Below are 15,018 nucleotides of genomic sequence, written 5' to 3' on the forward strand. Positions count from 1 at the left end.
AACAATATAACAGTACAGTTAAGAAAAAAATAAATAAAATCAATTGAAGAAATTTTTTATTTTATTAATTGCTGTTAAAACAGTATTTAATCTAGTTAAGCCCAAAATGTTGCGAATGGATTGCAATGTAAGACAAACTTAATGATAGGGTTCATAAACTTAATCTTTTATTCGAAAAGTAGGAAATCAATAATTAAACCTGCATTTCTCTGAAGTATTACGTGCATGTTCAAGGTTCAAGGTGATTATTGTGTTCAAGGTAAAACTAAATAAAAAAAAATGATATTTATATTCTGAGAAATTTAGCAACTCAAAAACTAGAAACAGCCGTGTTTTAGATTTTTCGAACAGGTTTTTTCTTCTTTTTTTAAAAATTTTTAAAAGCGGTTTTCCTCATTGTAAAAACCGAGGTGCAATATTTCTCTGAATATGATGTTGAATAACGCACCAATTACAAGTAAAAATATATTTTAGTATTTTTTAAATATAAAAAACAGCCTAATAGTTCCAAAAAAAAAAAATTCTGCTAAATTCTCGGAATTATATTTGTATTAAAATATAAAATATAAAAAAAGTAGTTTGAAAAAAAATTGTTTTTCATTCATACTCAAAAACTAAACAAAAATTGATTTTGTAAATTAAAGAAATTTCAATGATGANATAAACAACAACTAAATTCCATTCGTTTAGCATTGCGTCATATGTTGTTCCTACTAAATCGAAGTAGTTGTGTTTTTTTCATATTATACCCAATTATATTTGTATTACAATATAAAAAAAAGTAGTTTGAAAAAAAATTGTTTTTCATTCATACTCAAAAACTAAACAAAAATTGATTTTGTAAATTAAAGAAATTTCAATGATGAATTACTGTTTCTCTTAGATCTAAATAATAGTAAATAAGTGCAAATTTTAAAAATTATTGTTTTTAAATTAGCAATGCTTGGAACATTAAACTTATAAGGAAAAAAAAAAGGACACCGTTGTCCGATGAGGTTATTTTATAACGAAAATTTATTGAAATGCTAAACATAATATATTTGATTTATTTTGACCATACTTAATACAAAATAATGGAAAAAGCATGAAAACAAGGCTTGAAGAAAATTCTGCGAAAGCTCAGCGTAAGCTTATTCCACTAAAAACGTTTCGATTTAAATTACATCATTTAACCCCCTTTGCACGTTTACATCATACTTGAATTATTTTATCTTTCGGAAACACTAATGTTGGCGTACTTTTTATATCGCCAATAGTTTGTTTGCAACTGAGAATGAGTTGGAGCGAGATTGTCGTGCTTTCTACGCTGCTGTACATCAAACGAAACAAAAGCTTGCCGTTAAAATTTGAATGTATGTTTTTATTTGTATAATAAGAAATCTATGTGAATGCATAATTTCTATCTGATGTATATTTCTATTTAAATGTATAATGCATAATTTCTATGTTTGATTTACAAACTAGTTCTATTTTAAGAATTAGTGCATAAATGCATCCTAAATTAATGATTCTCATTTTATATTGTTTCGTAAAACTAACTCTTTTGACTCTTATGTATATCATATCTTACTGCAATTATAAATTTTAGTGCTACTGAATACAAAAAATGGTGACAGTTACTTTAGACCAAGAGTAGAGTAAAAGAACATTCTTAGTGTTTCGCTATGCCAGAAATTCTTTCTTTTTTTGTGGTGGAAGGCTTAGTGAAACACCACTTTGAAGTAAAGCAGTTGCCCCCATTCTCGGTGTTAAGATACACTAAAACTTTCTACAGCGTTGAAACTGTATTTTTTAGCTTCTGCGAATAAAAATCAAAATCTAAGTTAATAATTTTTTTAATAAAAATTTAGGAAAAAAAGGAAAGAAGAAAAAAAAAAAAGAGGATACATTTTTATTCCTAAATTCATTTCAAGAGATACAAATTTTTCTGTCTCAAGCATTAGTATAACCAGATATAAATTAACTTCTGAAGAAGTTTATGCTTAGTACTTAATGAAAACGATATTTAAGCAAATTGAATTAAATACAAATTGAACTGAAGTCATAAACATAATGTGATGATACGTACTAAGGTCAAGAATCCACAATGGCGTTTCTCCAGTGGAAGCAAAACCGATTTCTCCACCGAAAACATAAATATTATTCTGTAAAATAAAATAAGAATAATATGATTAATTTTTTCTAAGCAAAGTTAAAGATGAAGAGCAGAAAAAAAGTAGAGCACTTACCTTCCAACAAACCATTGTGTGTTCTTGAAGGCAAGGTGGACGGTTGCCGCGGCATTTCAATTCCTCCCATACACTTTTCACTAAAATGTAATAATAAAGACTATAAGGCAACATTTTAAACAAGCATAACGGTCAAATTTATGAAAATATGTACAATTGTTAGAGAAACAACACAAGGATTACCATAGTTATGCAAAAGTAGTCGAATAACTCACAATTTCGAAGTGTCTAAGAATTAAAATTAACTGTTTTTTTCATTATTCAATAATAATTTGAAGATAATTGGGCTCGTGAAAACATTGGTATCTTGATTTAAATTTCCCCTGGAGTATTTTTAAGTTTCGTATTATCGTTGGCACCACGACGAAAAAAAAAAAAAAAACGAATCTTTGGCAGTGGACAAATACGTGCTTTTGCTGAGGAAAGAATATAATCTAGATATCGCCTATATTTATTATTTTTTTTTACAATTTCTGATTTTGTCTCCATTTACCCCAAATAAATTTATCCCATAGCATAGGCTGTTATAAATTTCGTTATAAAACCCATATGGTATCTCTTTTTCAGATACCATATAAATGTGCCCCATACGATGCTATAAATTTCGCAATATCAGTTGGTTCCGCCTCCTGTTCGCTTCTTAACCCCCGAAAATTGCTATGCAATCTTATAGGGTTTGCTTGACATAATATGCTAGCTTTGCTTACTACTAAGTTAAACCCATTTAACATGTGTTCTAGCTTAAAATCTTAAGAATTTAAATCATTAAAATCTTTAAAATTATTTCTTTGTGATAAAATTGTAATTTTTATTTAATAATAAGTTAGTGAAATAAAATTTTTGAAATTAAAATAAATTACAAGCGATAGAAAAACTGAATAGATTACTGAATTAATTAGAATAAATTAATATTTGGGGTTATATTAACTCAATTATACAATTTGTCCTCTTCGTTTGGATAGATTTTCTAACAAAGTAAAGTTAGACGCCTTATGAAAATGTACGCATCAACACTTTCTTTTTCTCTTTTAGCAAGTTTTTTTTAAAAAATTATATTCAAAATACGTAGGACGAACAATACTAATTCTTTAAGGAATAAAAATAACAAATTGTTATTATTGAACCTGCATAAGTGAAATTACAACATAATCTGAAACACTTTGTTGAAATGAACTACTCACGTTTAACCTTCCCAAAGTATATTTTAGTTTGTTTTAGAAATTTGCTGCCCATGCGAGAAAAGAATTTTCATTAGGGTTGTAAACAAGTACTGTATGTTTACGCTTTCATGCTTTTTACAGCTCACACGCTCGATATTTTCAATTATTATTGTTAAAGCGAAAAAGAAATGAAGACTTTCTCGATAGTCGGACAATTTTCATGAATATAATTATAGTATGAAATTATAGTAAAATAATTTGTAATAAGTATATTATTCCAATATAATTATTCTTAAAATGCGGATTTAAAATAACATATTTCGTTTCAAAACGTTGAAATATAGCTTTAGAAGACATGAAGGAAGGTTGATTTTCCCCCCTATTAATTCTACCATCGATTTAATGTCTTTATACATAATATTTCACAAACCAATCTATAATCTTCTACGGATTGAAATTTTTTGACATTTTTAAAATATGTATAGATATTTTAAAATCAAAAAACAACATTTTATTGATTCTTTTTTCAAATTTCAGAATTGATTTTTTCTTTCTAAACTGCTTAAATAAACTATAAAAAACAAGAGTATAAAAAAGGTCTCCAAACTATCTTCTAAAACTTTTTTTTCCTTCTTTACCCTGAATTGAAAGCATCATAATTCAACTAACTTCAACTTCCATCAAGAAGTAGGTGAAGTTACGAGCGTTTTTTCAAACAAAAGCTGATATATGATTACTTTTTACAACCAAGGCACTTTTCACGAAATAGATTCTTACCTCTCCAGAGAGATTAGAAACTCTCATTTCCTAAAAGTTACATCTCACGAGAAAATATTTCCAGATGTGTCCCTTTGGAGTTGAAACAAAAAAAACTTAAAAAATGTTCTTATTTTTACGGTAAAAGAGTAAAACGGCTACTTCGTGGAAGATTCAGGCGTACGATGAATGGTAAAAACGTGTCCACATCGAGTAAAACCACTTAAAAAGTATCTTTACTTTTCAATCCATAAAAATATCTCACCTTATTCCTTCATCTGTCTTGGTAACCATGGCAACAGAGAATTGGAAAAAAAGGTCACTGTACTCTCAAACATCCACTTTCTGTTTAGATGTAGAAAGTGTGATGTTAAGGGATTCCGACATGATTTCCACACAAATTACATCAAGGTTTTTACAGTGGGGAAAGAAAATTATAAAAGACACGGCGAAATCGGAGAAGGGGAAAAAAGCTAGGCAACGTTTATATTTATTCAAGAAAGCGAGGGCACTATGGGTAAGCCCTGACTATGGGTAGTGAAACTAAAGCGCTTTGAACTATAAAATTCAATAAAGAGATATGCCAGAAATCCTATTACAATAGGTAAATGCATTGAATAAAAATGAGGCATCATGCATTTCAAAGCTAAGAACAGTTTTATTGAATATTTTTTAAAATGTATTTTCTTTCTTTCGCTCAATGGACAAAACGTTTGGATTTTTTAATAATTTAAGATTAGTCTGAGTGTTTTAACTAAGCTGCCTTTATTTCCGTTCTTTTCCTTTGTTATTTAGTATCTAAAAGTCCTAAAAAATCTCTCGTACCATCATTAACCAACATTTACTAGTAAAATTAGTAATTCTTTTTAGTGTTTAATCAAGTTAAAATACTCATAAAACGTGATAAATAAATGCTTTATTCATTAATTTTTTTTGTTAATGTAAGTAACTACTAACTACAGTGCAATTATATGCGATTGCTATGCTTGCAGATGTGATTTTTGTCCATTTGTAAATAACCATCGAACAATTATCGCAGAATAATTAGTTAAACGCAAAGAAATAATTAAAAAATTAAATGAGGAAATAAATGAATAGATGAATAAAAAGAAAAATATACTTAGTAATATATAATGAGCAGGGACGTCATTCCACCCGGAGAAAAATTACGTTTTTATGACAGTTAATAATATTATTGAGATATAAAATAATCTACTTACTAGAGTTTAAATAATTATAAATACATTCTGCTCTGTCTTGCAACTGTAGTTTGATTTAGAATATTAAATTATTAACTTTTTTTTTAAAATAAAATTGAATAGCTCAAATATATTTTTTTCAAAATTTATAATTGCAAGTTTATTTAATTTAGCATTTTTGTGTCTGCTTTTTACTCTTAGTAAGAATTGAATACCTACATAATTGTTTTACGTTATAATTTAAACAATATTTATATCTGAATTTCGTAATAATGATTTTTTATTAGTTTTCATTTAAAAAAATTTTTAAATCGAAATAAGAAATTGGTTACGTAAAAAAAAATAATAATTTTAAAGCATTAAAGAAATTTGCAATTTCAGTTTTAATTACTTTTTGACGTTTCTAAAATTCGGATAAATTGTATAAATATAGATTTTAAAAAGAAGGTCAAGAATAAAACTTCTACCCGAGGAAAAATTTAAGTGAAATTTTATTGGTATGAAAATTTAATTAACTGAGCAAACTTAAGTGAAATTTTACTGCATGAAAAGTGGTAGCATGCACAAACTATACAAAAAATTAAATTATGGGTCATTTAAAAAATGCCACCAAAGTAAAGTTCTACTCATTTCTATAACAAACAATTTAGATGAAATATAAAAATTATATCTTAAAATGCAAAACAAACAATATCAATTGTGTTTTTAAACTATTATAGAGCATATAGTGCAATTAAAAAAATATTTTGAAACTAAAAAAAAAGAATAATGTTTCCAGTTTATTTTCATTACTTTCCCTTTTTGTATTTACCATGCCTGTACACTAAAATGCATTTTAAAAATATAAAAAAGTTTCAGGTTTAAATTAATTATTACGTGTGTGCATATAAAATGTGTTCTTACTTAAGGTAATATAAAAATACAAGTGAAACAAAATGTTTTTACAATGAAAAAGTAAAAATTCTTATGAAAATTTTTAATATTTTTTCGAAATTCTAGATATAATCCATTTTCTAAAATTTTTTTTAAATTAAATTTTCAATTAAATATTATTTAAATGCCTTTCTGCATTTACTTATTAATTCTTAATTCGTAGAATAAATTTTTTTAAAAATAATTTCAGGAGCTTTTACAGCGTCTAAATGAAGGGAGAGAAATTGCATTTTCCTTTGTATTAGCAATTTAAAACTGTCAGTAAATTTTTATTTTTGAAGTATTTCCATCGCTGATTGTTGATTTTCTTACTTAAATGTATGGTCCCAATTTAAAAATTACCAACATTAAGTTAAGTATGAAATGAACTTTTCCTTATTGTGGTAGTTAAAAGTTAATGTTTTGAGAAAATCACCCTTTTAAACAACAGGAAATGTGGACCTTTAAACCAATATCTTCCTTTAAGACCAATATTCTATTTATGTCTGAGAAGTTTTAATAATAAACTATTTAAGATGCTTCCTTAACAATCCTATCGAATTTTATAACTATGAATTTTTTTCTTTTTAAATTTTTATTTCGTAGTCTATCCTAAAAAAGAAAGAATAAAAGATTATTTATTTATTATTATCTATTTCTAATTCTTTTTCAAACTATAGAATTTAATGTTTCTCCCCTCCATTCATTAATGCTACTTCATTTAAGCGAAAAATTTCTGATAACAACTTGACTTATGTCATCAACGGCTATATTAACAAGATTATAAGGTCAGAGGAGGAATGATGATTACTTTGAGTAGTCTTGCACGCAAAACTTCATTATCACCATCATCAACACATTAATGCATCTGCAACGAGAAAGCTAACCATAACCCATTTATTGAGCAATCATCATAAATATTTCGATCGTTACCAGGGCTACAATGACGAGTTTGTGTCACGTGATAATTAAAAATAAATACTGAGCTGTGCAGTCAAGAAAAACCAGTGCATTAGAACAATAAAAAGAAGAACACCGAAGATTTGTAAGAAAAAACAAATCCAAGCAAGTTGAGATGAATACTGGAAGGTATTATGTAAAGCCGTGAAAAGGTTGGCGATTAATACACTATCCAGCCACGCCGGAATCGACTCCTGCCGAAAAATCGATATATTTCAGCTGGCGGCAGTTTCACGATACTTAGATATTTCGTTTTCTGGCAACTTTTTGCTTCACCTTTATCGCTTTACATGCGTGATTCTTTGTGAAAAAATGTACCTGGTTTAGGGAGTTTAATAATATACTTTTATCTTTAAGACGAGAACATTTATCGTTTGCTTCTTTTGGCTATCGTTTCATTTTTATTTATCGTTTGCTTTTTTTGGCTATCGTTCCCTTTTCATCTGCATAAAGAATTATTTTATGTCAAACATACAAGCGAGAGTTTTAAAAAGAAAAATACAGTTATCGAAGGTATGTATCTAAACAAAGTATTGGAGAAATAATTCGCTTGTAAAATATTAAAATAGGAAAGTTTTATAAAAATTTGAAATGAAAATGGCATCCCTCAGAGCAAAGTAGTTCTATGATAATATCAATTGAGGTAAAAGTTTTAATGTAAAGTTGAGGTTTTTAGTAAAATGCCTCAAGCACATTTTGCTATCGAAAACGTTCATTTCTAACTTCAGATATGAAGTTATTTTTATAAGTTTATGCATAACAGTTAAGTGATAAGAGAAGAATTATATTTAATGTTCAGCAACTAGACTTTAATAATAACAAATGTCCTACGAGTATCATAAAAAAAGAAAACTTTCACTAGTTAAACTTTTACAATATTTTTTTAATGACGAAAAATTTTATTTTGCATTCTAAACTGGCGAAGAAGAGTTTGAATTGGTTAAATAAAAAAAAAATGTAAATATGCCTAAGTGAAACAAAAATAATTAACAAAATATAAAAGTTTCATCGTAATTGAACCATTGGAATTGAGTTGTTCTACTCCGAACAGAAAATGCTCTGCTGGGATATAGATTATTCTGCAACGTACGTCGCTGTTTTGATCACATTTTGCACGGCGAGACAAAATATTTACTTGCTGGAAACAAACTTACATTTTGCTTACGTTTTGGTTACACTTTTAAATCTAGATCACAATCTCTTTTGACGAATAATCTATTTTTTATAGCAAGTTTTCGTTTTTAGTAAGAGCAATTTTCATGATTATCGACTATAAACAAGAATCCCGATATAAACTTTTAATTTTTGAATTACAAAGTAAACCTGAAAGCGTAGTTGAGAAAAGACATTCAAGAGAATGCAATGATGAAAAACAAAAATTCTACTTAATAATAATGGAAGTTATTTTTGGAGAAGATTTGAAGAGATAACCAGTAGAAAATAATCATTTCCTTTAAATAATCTTTAACGCAAGTTAAAAGCCAGACAAAAATGAAGTTTCCTTTAGATCAGACGACTACAATAAACTAAAGAAGAAAACACAGTCTAAATTGATCCAAGGTCTTACTGATCCAAGGTCTTACTAATAACGCCAAAAGAAGCACTTTTAAGAACAGCGAGATCAGTTTCAACTAATGCAAAGTTTATTTATTCTAGGTTTATCGATTTCATAAGTCGCAACACATACAAGCAATTGTAATTTACAAGTCAAAATAAATAGTGCAAGTTATCAAAAGCATTCTATATAACTACAACTCTTACTTAAGGATATTTTTTATTATAAAATATTGTCTTTAAAATAGGTAACCTAGCTCATAATAATTTTAAGAACGGAAATGAAAATAGGTTTAACAGCCTTCTTCTCGATATCGTTACACAGTGAACGATTGTTATTTTTAGGTTTAGGTGAATTTTTGTAAATGAAATAGCAATTCAAAAATTATGCTTATCTTCAAAAAAATCATCAATTTTCAGAAATTATTGAAAATAGAAAATGCTAAAAGGGATTTTTAGTTTGTTTGAGAGACATAAAAGATCTATTATTACGTTATCTTTAATTGTATCGTAACTTGATTTATGTTTTAATTGAACTTATTTAATTAAATTATTATTTTAGTTTAATTGTATATTTAATTGGCATTTTCTAATAACTAAAGTTGAGAGCTAGTATAAATGAATTTCCGGTCCTACCCTGTTTTTGGTGAACATCTGATTTAGGGAATTATATTGCTGACCCCTTTTAGGTTTCCTGCTCAACTGTGGGAAAAGTCCCAATTAAGGGATTTCAGTTCACTTTTAACCAGCTGCATTTAATGCGTGGGGGGATCGTTTGAGCTCCCCTTTTTAATTCAGGATTGGTTAAAAATATTGATTGGATCTCTATTCTTAACTTAAAATGATTTGGTTTTAATTTTTAAGGTAAGGGTTTCTAAACACAGTAAAAAAAGAAAAAAAAAGATTTTTGGAGTATCGAAGTGAATTGAGTGAATATTGAAGTAGTCAAATCGGCTACATACGTTGAGGGAATAAAATGTGCAGAGAGGTAGTACAGTTGGAAAAAGCAATAGGTGTACGCATTTAAAAAGAGGAAAGAAAGTAAATAAAATGAATTCTGTATGATGTTATCCAAAGATATGAAAATTGAACATTTTGCTTTTATATATAAATTTGTAGGTTTTCTCTATAAAATTTCATTTAATGATGCAAAGCGTGTCCCAAAATTAACGCAAGGTTTAAATTAAACACAGTTTTTAATCTCTAGATTGTTATTTTTTCATTGCATCATAAAGTACACAGGATACGTTTATTCATGGAAATTTTTGTAAATGAAGTAGCAATTCAAAATTTATGCTTATCTTCAAAAATTCATCAGTTTTCAGAAATTATTGAAAATGGAACATGCTTAAAGGGATTCTTAGTTTGTTTGAGAGATATAAAAGGATCTATTATTACGTTATCATGGAATAACACAACGGGCAAATGGCCTCCATGGCTTCGCTGGCACATACGCGCTCTTTTGTCGAAATTTTTCATGACCTTTCTGTATTTCGTTGATGCAGCGTTCAATTTCCTTTTGTAATGCACAGGTGGTTGTGAGCTTGTTGACATAGTTCTCTGATTTTAAATAGCCCCATAAGAAGAAATCAAATGGGGTTAAGTCACACGATCTAGGGGGCCAATTCTGACCACCAAAACGAGAGAATACACGACTAGGAAATGTATGGCATGTGGCACTGACTCGAACACTCCATTTTTACTAACCTTAAACTCTCAGCTGTGAAATTGCTCTTTTTCAGATTTGCCAACAATTTACTGCAAAAATGGTGGCAAATTCAAATCTTGCGTTAATTTTGGGACACCCTTTATAAGAAATTTGGGTATAATACCTTTAATTTTCTATTGAATCTTTAAAAATTTAAATAGAGAGTTTCAATTTTCTGAAGTCAAATCTTGTTCGCAGTCTTTTTGTTAAACCACATGTAATATATTCCCTGCCGGATTATAAATGTAATCCGAAAAAGAAATATGAATAAGGGGTTTTTATATTTTCAATTTATCAAAAATATTTTTTTAAACAAATTTATAAGACCGCTGTGGCTAAGAAGATAGAGCGTTCACGTACCACTGAGGTGACCCACGTTCGAATCCCAGTGATAGCTGGTCGATACGAATTCTGCACCCGACTCGCGCTGACCACAGTACTGACGTAAAATATCCTCAGTGATAGACTGATCATGGTTTTGAGTCCCCTTCCCGTCAGAATAACTGCGGGAGATTTTCCTCTCTATGTAACGAGAATGACGATTAGTTCCACCAAAAAGTCCTCCAAGAAGGAAAATATTTTCCAATACTTGATCCAGGAGTTCCCTTGTCTTCTGGTTAGGATTCAAAACTACAAGGCTACGGAGTTGAATATTGGCAGTCGTAAACTCAATGTTGGGTCGGCTGCTCAACGACGGTTATAATATAAAATAATAAAAAAATACACATAAAATAAATTTATTATATATATTTTTTTTCATTTTAAAATTTTGCCAAACAGGAACAAATGCATAATTCGTTTTGAAGTAAAAAGAATCTGCAAGTGTCCTAATAAATCAATTGTTCGAATAAGTTACATTAAAAAACGCCTGTTAAAACCGTAAAAAAAAGTTTTGAAACATAAATAAAACGATATTTTTCGGCATCATCCATCAAAAACACATGACTGAAACAGAAATATCAATTTACAGATACTATACATACACCCACCCTTCAAAACTCCGCTTAAAACAGAATAAATGGCTTCCGAATGAATCGCTTTTCAAATTGAGCCAAATTACCCACCAAAAGAATAAACGAGAACATAATAAGGGGATCATCCATTTTAGCGAGTTTCAGAAACGGCAGTTTTTGTCTCGCGGAAGACATCCTATCAATGATGAATATTTAGATTAGCATTAAGAAATAAATTGAACAAGAAAATAAATTTAAAAAAAAATAATGGACTACTTAATGGATAACTTAACTGTTTTCTAAGCAATTTTTATGCATTATTTCAGCTAAAAAACTTTTGGTAGATTTATGAACCACTTCTTTGTTTTATGATTGCCTACGTTTTCAATACGAATAAAAGTTATAACCCTTTATAACCGTCGTTGAACAACCGATACGACTATTAATGTTCAACTCCGCAGGCTTGTAATTTCGAACCTATTCCAGAAGACAAGGTAACTCCTGGATCAAGCATTGGGTGAAATTTGCCTACGTGGAGGACTTTTTGATGGAACTAACCCGCATTTGCCTTATATGGAGAGGAAGATCTCCCACAGTTATCCTGACGGGATGGAGACTCTAACGTATGATCCGTCTACGAGTGGAGGATATTTTACATCAGCATAGTGGTCGGTGCGAGTTGGGTGCGGGTTGAACCAGGTTCACCTCAGTGGAAGCCGCCTCTGAGCTACAACGGCTTTATAATAACCCTTTGAAGCAGATGGGACACCGGAATCCCTTTTTATACATTATTTTTTTTCTCTCTCACGCTTTAGTTGCAATCAAAAGAAAAAAAATTCCGATTGGCTGTAAGGTGGTTAGGGAGCTGACATCATTACAGAAAGGTCTCGGGGTCGAATCCCGGATGAGGCATGGCTCTAGGGGGGTTTAGGAGGGCTTAATACGCTGATTAATTAGTGTAGATGTTTTAAGTTAGGAAATGAAGCGAATTGAAATTAAGTTAAAAAAGCATTATTTTAAAATTCGATTTCTCATGAACTATTCGACCGATTACGCTCAAATTTTGTATTTTGCCATGTAAAAGTATATTCCTTAAAATTATGTAAAATATTGTATAACTTACAATTCAAAATATTTTTGACTATTATTAAACAAAATAAAAAATATTTACTATAATTTCTTTGTGTGGAATTATCTTTAGATAAATAAATTTATAATTTTTTTTTTTAAAATTCGCTCGGAAAGTTCTCAAGATATAAGTAAAAAAATAAAATTAACATTAAGGGGCTCCAAATTTTGGACCACTCAGCTGACGAAACTATTCTGATCATATTTCCAAGATTGCGATTGCTCTATATTTTTGAGTCAAAAATTCGGATCCGTCGAAAAAGAGATATGTTTATTCAGAAAAAAATACGCCCATTGAAAAGAAAATACCTACGAAGATTTATACCAATCAGATTTGAAAAATTAGTTGAGTTTGAAATTTGTTTCTTTAAAAATGCACTAGATAAATTTTGATTTGACGACCCGATTTTTGCATAACAGTTGCATAACCTTTCCAAACTTTTTGTTAAAAGTTTTTTTTTCTTTTCGAAATATTATGCTCTAAATATTATAAATGGAATTAAATAAATACTGGAGAAGTAAACCATAGCAACAACAACAACAACAAAAAAAAAAAAAAAAAAAAAAAAANAATTTAAAAAAAAAAAAAAAAAAAAAAAAAAAAAAAAAAAAAAAAAAAAAGGGGAAAGGGGCAATTTTAACTGCCTTCCTTCTCATAACTAATAGAATCTACATTTTTTTGATTACATTGAAAGCAATTGAGGAATTTCATAATATATAAAGGTCGGCGTATTTCTGATTTTAAAATAAAATTAAGACAAACGTCAAAAAATATCTTTTACAATAATCAAATCTTTACAGAAACTAAAAATGTATATATAAGCGGAGGATAATTAAAGCTCATAGCATTAATGAAAAGTGTTAAGTTATTATATATTATACATAAAAAAATAATTCAAGGTTGCCGGATACAATATGGTATATAGGTAGCGTGCAGTAACAAGCTTCACTTAACCCATCACGCTCATCAGGTGATTGAAATGCAGTTCCAACATTGAATAGGAAATTAAGTACGAGTATAGGAGTGAAAGGGAGGGGGGGGGATGAGGTTCTCATCACGGAATTAGATGACTCATGTATGAGTTAGCAACAAATGAGTGTCGAAATATGTAGGTGAGAACACACATTTTTTTAAGAAACAAATGACTCAAAATTTTTTTCTCCTGTTTTTTGCTTAAAATAAAACTATAAACTTTTCTCTTTCTAAAATTGTTTAAGTTTTATGTCTACGTCAAATCAAACAGATGTTACGATGATTTAAAATATCATTTATTTTGGTTATTACGTTGATAATTGTGCCTTTTTTTTCTTATCTTTTTCCTTAAATCTAATTTTTCGGTTATTTTCCTTTATTTCAAATGCCATACTTCAAAATATTTCAGTTTAAATTACTTAAAATTTCGCAGGAATGTTTTCTATACGTATGTTTAGAAAATAGACTAAGGTTTAGTTGATTAAACTATTATTTTATATTTTACAGCTAAAAAAAACAAACACTAATTGCAATTTTCAGCCTTTTATTTTCCAAATAAGAATTTCAATATTTGCTGTAAAATATCAAATCTACTAGAAAAATGATACTAGTAGAGTGCTGGTGTTAAATTTATTGCATTTATGCGTGAAAGTTGGTGATGACAACTGAAGCCTCTAAAGTTATTTAATAACTATTTATAAAAACAACTTTTTGAAGTTCTGCTTATTATAATTGTATAATTAACATGTAAATTGTAAAAATTAACATGGAGCCAAAAAGAGAAGCTGACACTGGGAAGTTATTTTCGCTTGTGTGTTATACGTTCGTTCATTTCCCCATTTCACACACAGGTTATTTGCATTTATAAACACCGAATTTATAAATTCGGCTATTTATAAGAACAAAAGTTCAAGTTATATGGCTAATTCTTTTCAGTAAGGAAAAATTTAAAAAAAAAATCCCACCTAACCATTACACACAAAACTAAAAAGTCTGAAATGCATACCTGGGTCAAACTTCCATAGATCTTTTAACGGTAGATTTGCGCTGCGGCCTCCTAGAAGATAAATAAAACCCTCTTGGGAGACACACATTGCATGCTTAGACCTAGAGGTAGGAGCTGGACAACCATTTGTCAGTTGAACATTAGACCACATCCCTCTGCAAGTGAGAAAAATATACAAAAAAATGCATAAGTATAGTGGAATGTATAAGATTGATTTACATGATAAAAAAAAATTAGATATATATAAAGTTATCCAATACCATCCAAACAATTAAAAACATGTGCTTATCAGCAAATATAATTAGAGGAACAAGAGTGTTTAAGAGGGAGAAGGATTTAACACTAGATTGCCTAAGGAAGTCATTTTGACTGCTTTTAATTTCAATTAGAAAAATAATGATGTATATAATGGCACAGTTTCTTAGAATTTTGTATAACATATAATTTTTTTACTGTTAATATTTACTAATAACTTGTTATT

General features: G+C 28.8%; 1 protein-coding gene across 2 annotated transcripts in view; it reads right to left on the reverse strand.

The window, feature by feature from the left end:
- LOC107443034 (uncharacterized) overlaps nucleotides 1-15,018 on the reverse strand; it is a 53,447-nt gene that overhangs the window by 25,888 nt on the left and 12,541 nt on the right. For both annotated transcript variants that reach the window (XM_016056777.4, XM_016056771.4), the window contains 3 exons: nucleotides 14,538-14,692; nucleotides 2,229-2,308; nucleotides 2,069-2,144 (listed from right to left, as the gene is read on the reverse strand). In XM_016056777.4, coding sequence (XP_015912263.1) covers nucleotides 2,069-2,144; nucleotides 2,229-2,308; nucleotides 14,538-14,688 — 307 coding nt within the window. In that variant the 5' untranslated portion in view covers nucleotides 14,689-14,692. The remainder of the gene's footprint in view (nucleotides 1-2,068; nucleotides 2,145-2,228; nucleotides 2,309-14,537; nucleotides 14,693-15,018) is intronic.

This window comes from Parasteatoda tepidariorum, chromosome 8, assembly GCF_043381705.1.
Source record: "Parasteatoda tepidariorum isolate YZ-2023 chromosome 8, CAS_Ptep_4.0, whole genome shotgun sequence".
Taxonomy (NCBI): Eukaryota; Metazoa; Arthropoda; class Arachnida; order Araneae; family Theridiidae; genus Parasteatoda; species Parasteatoda tepidariorum.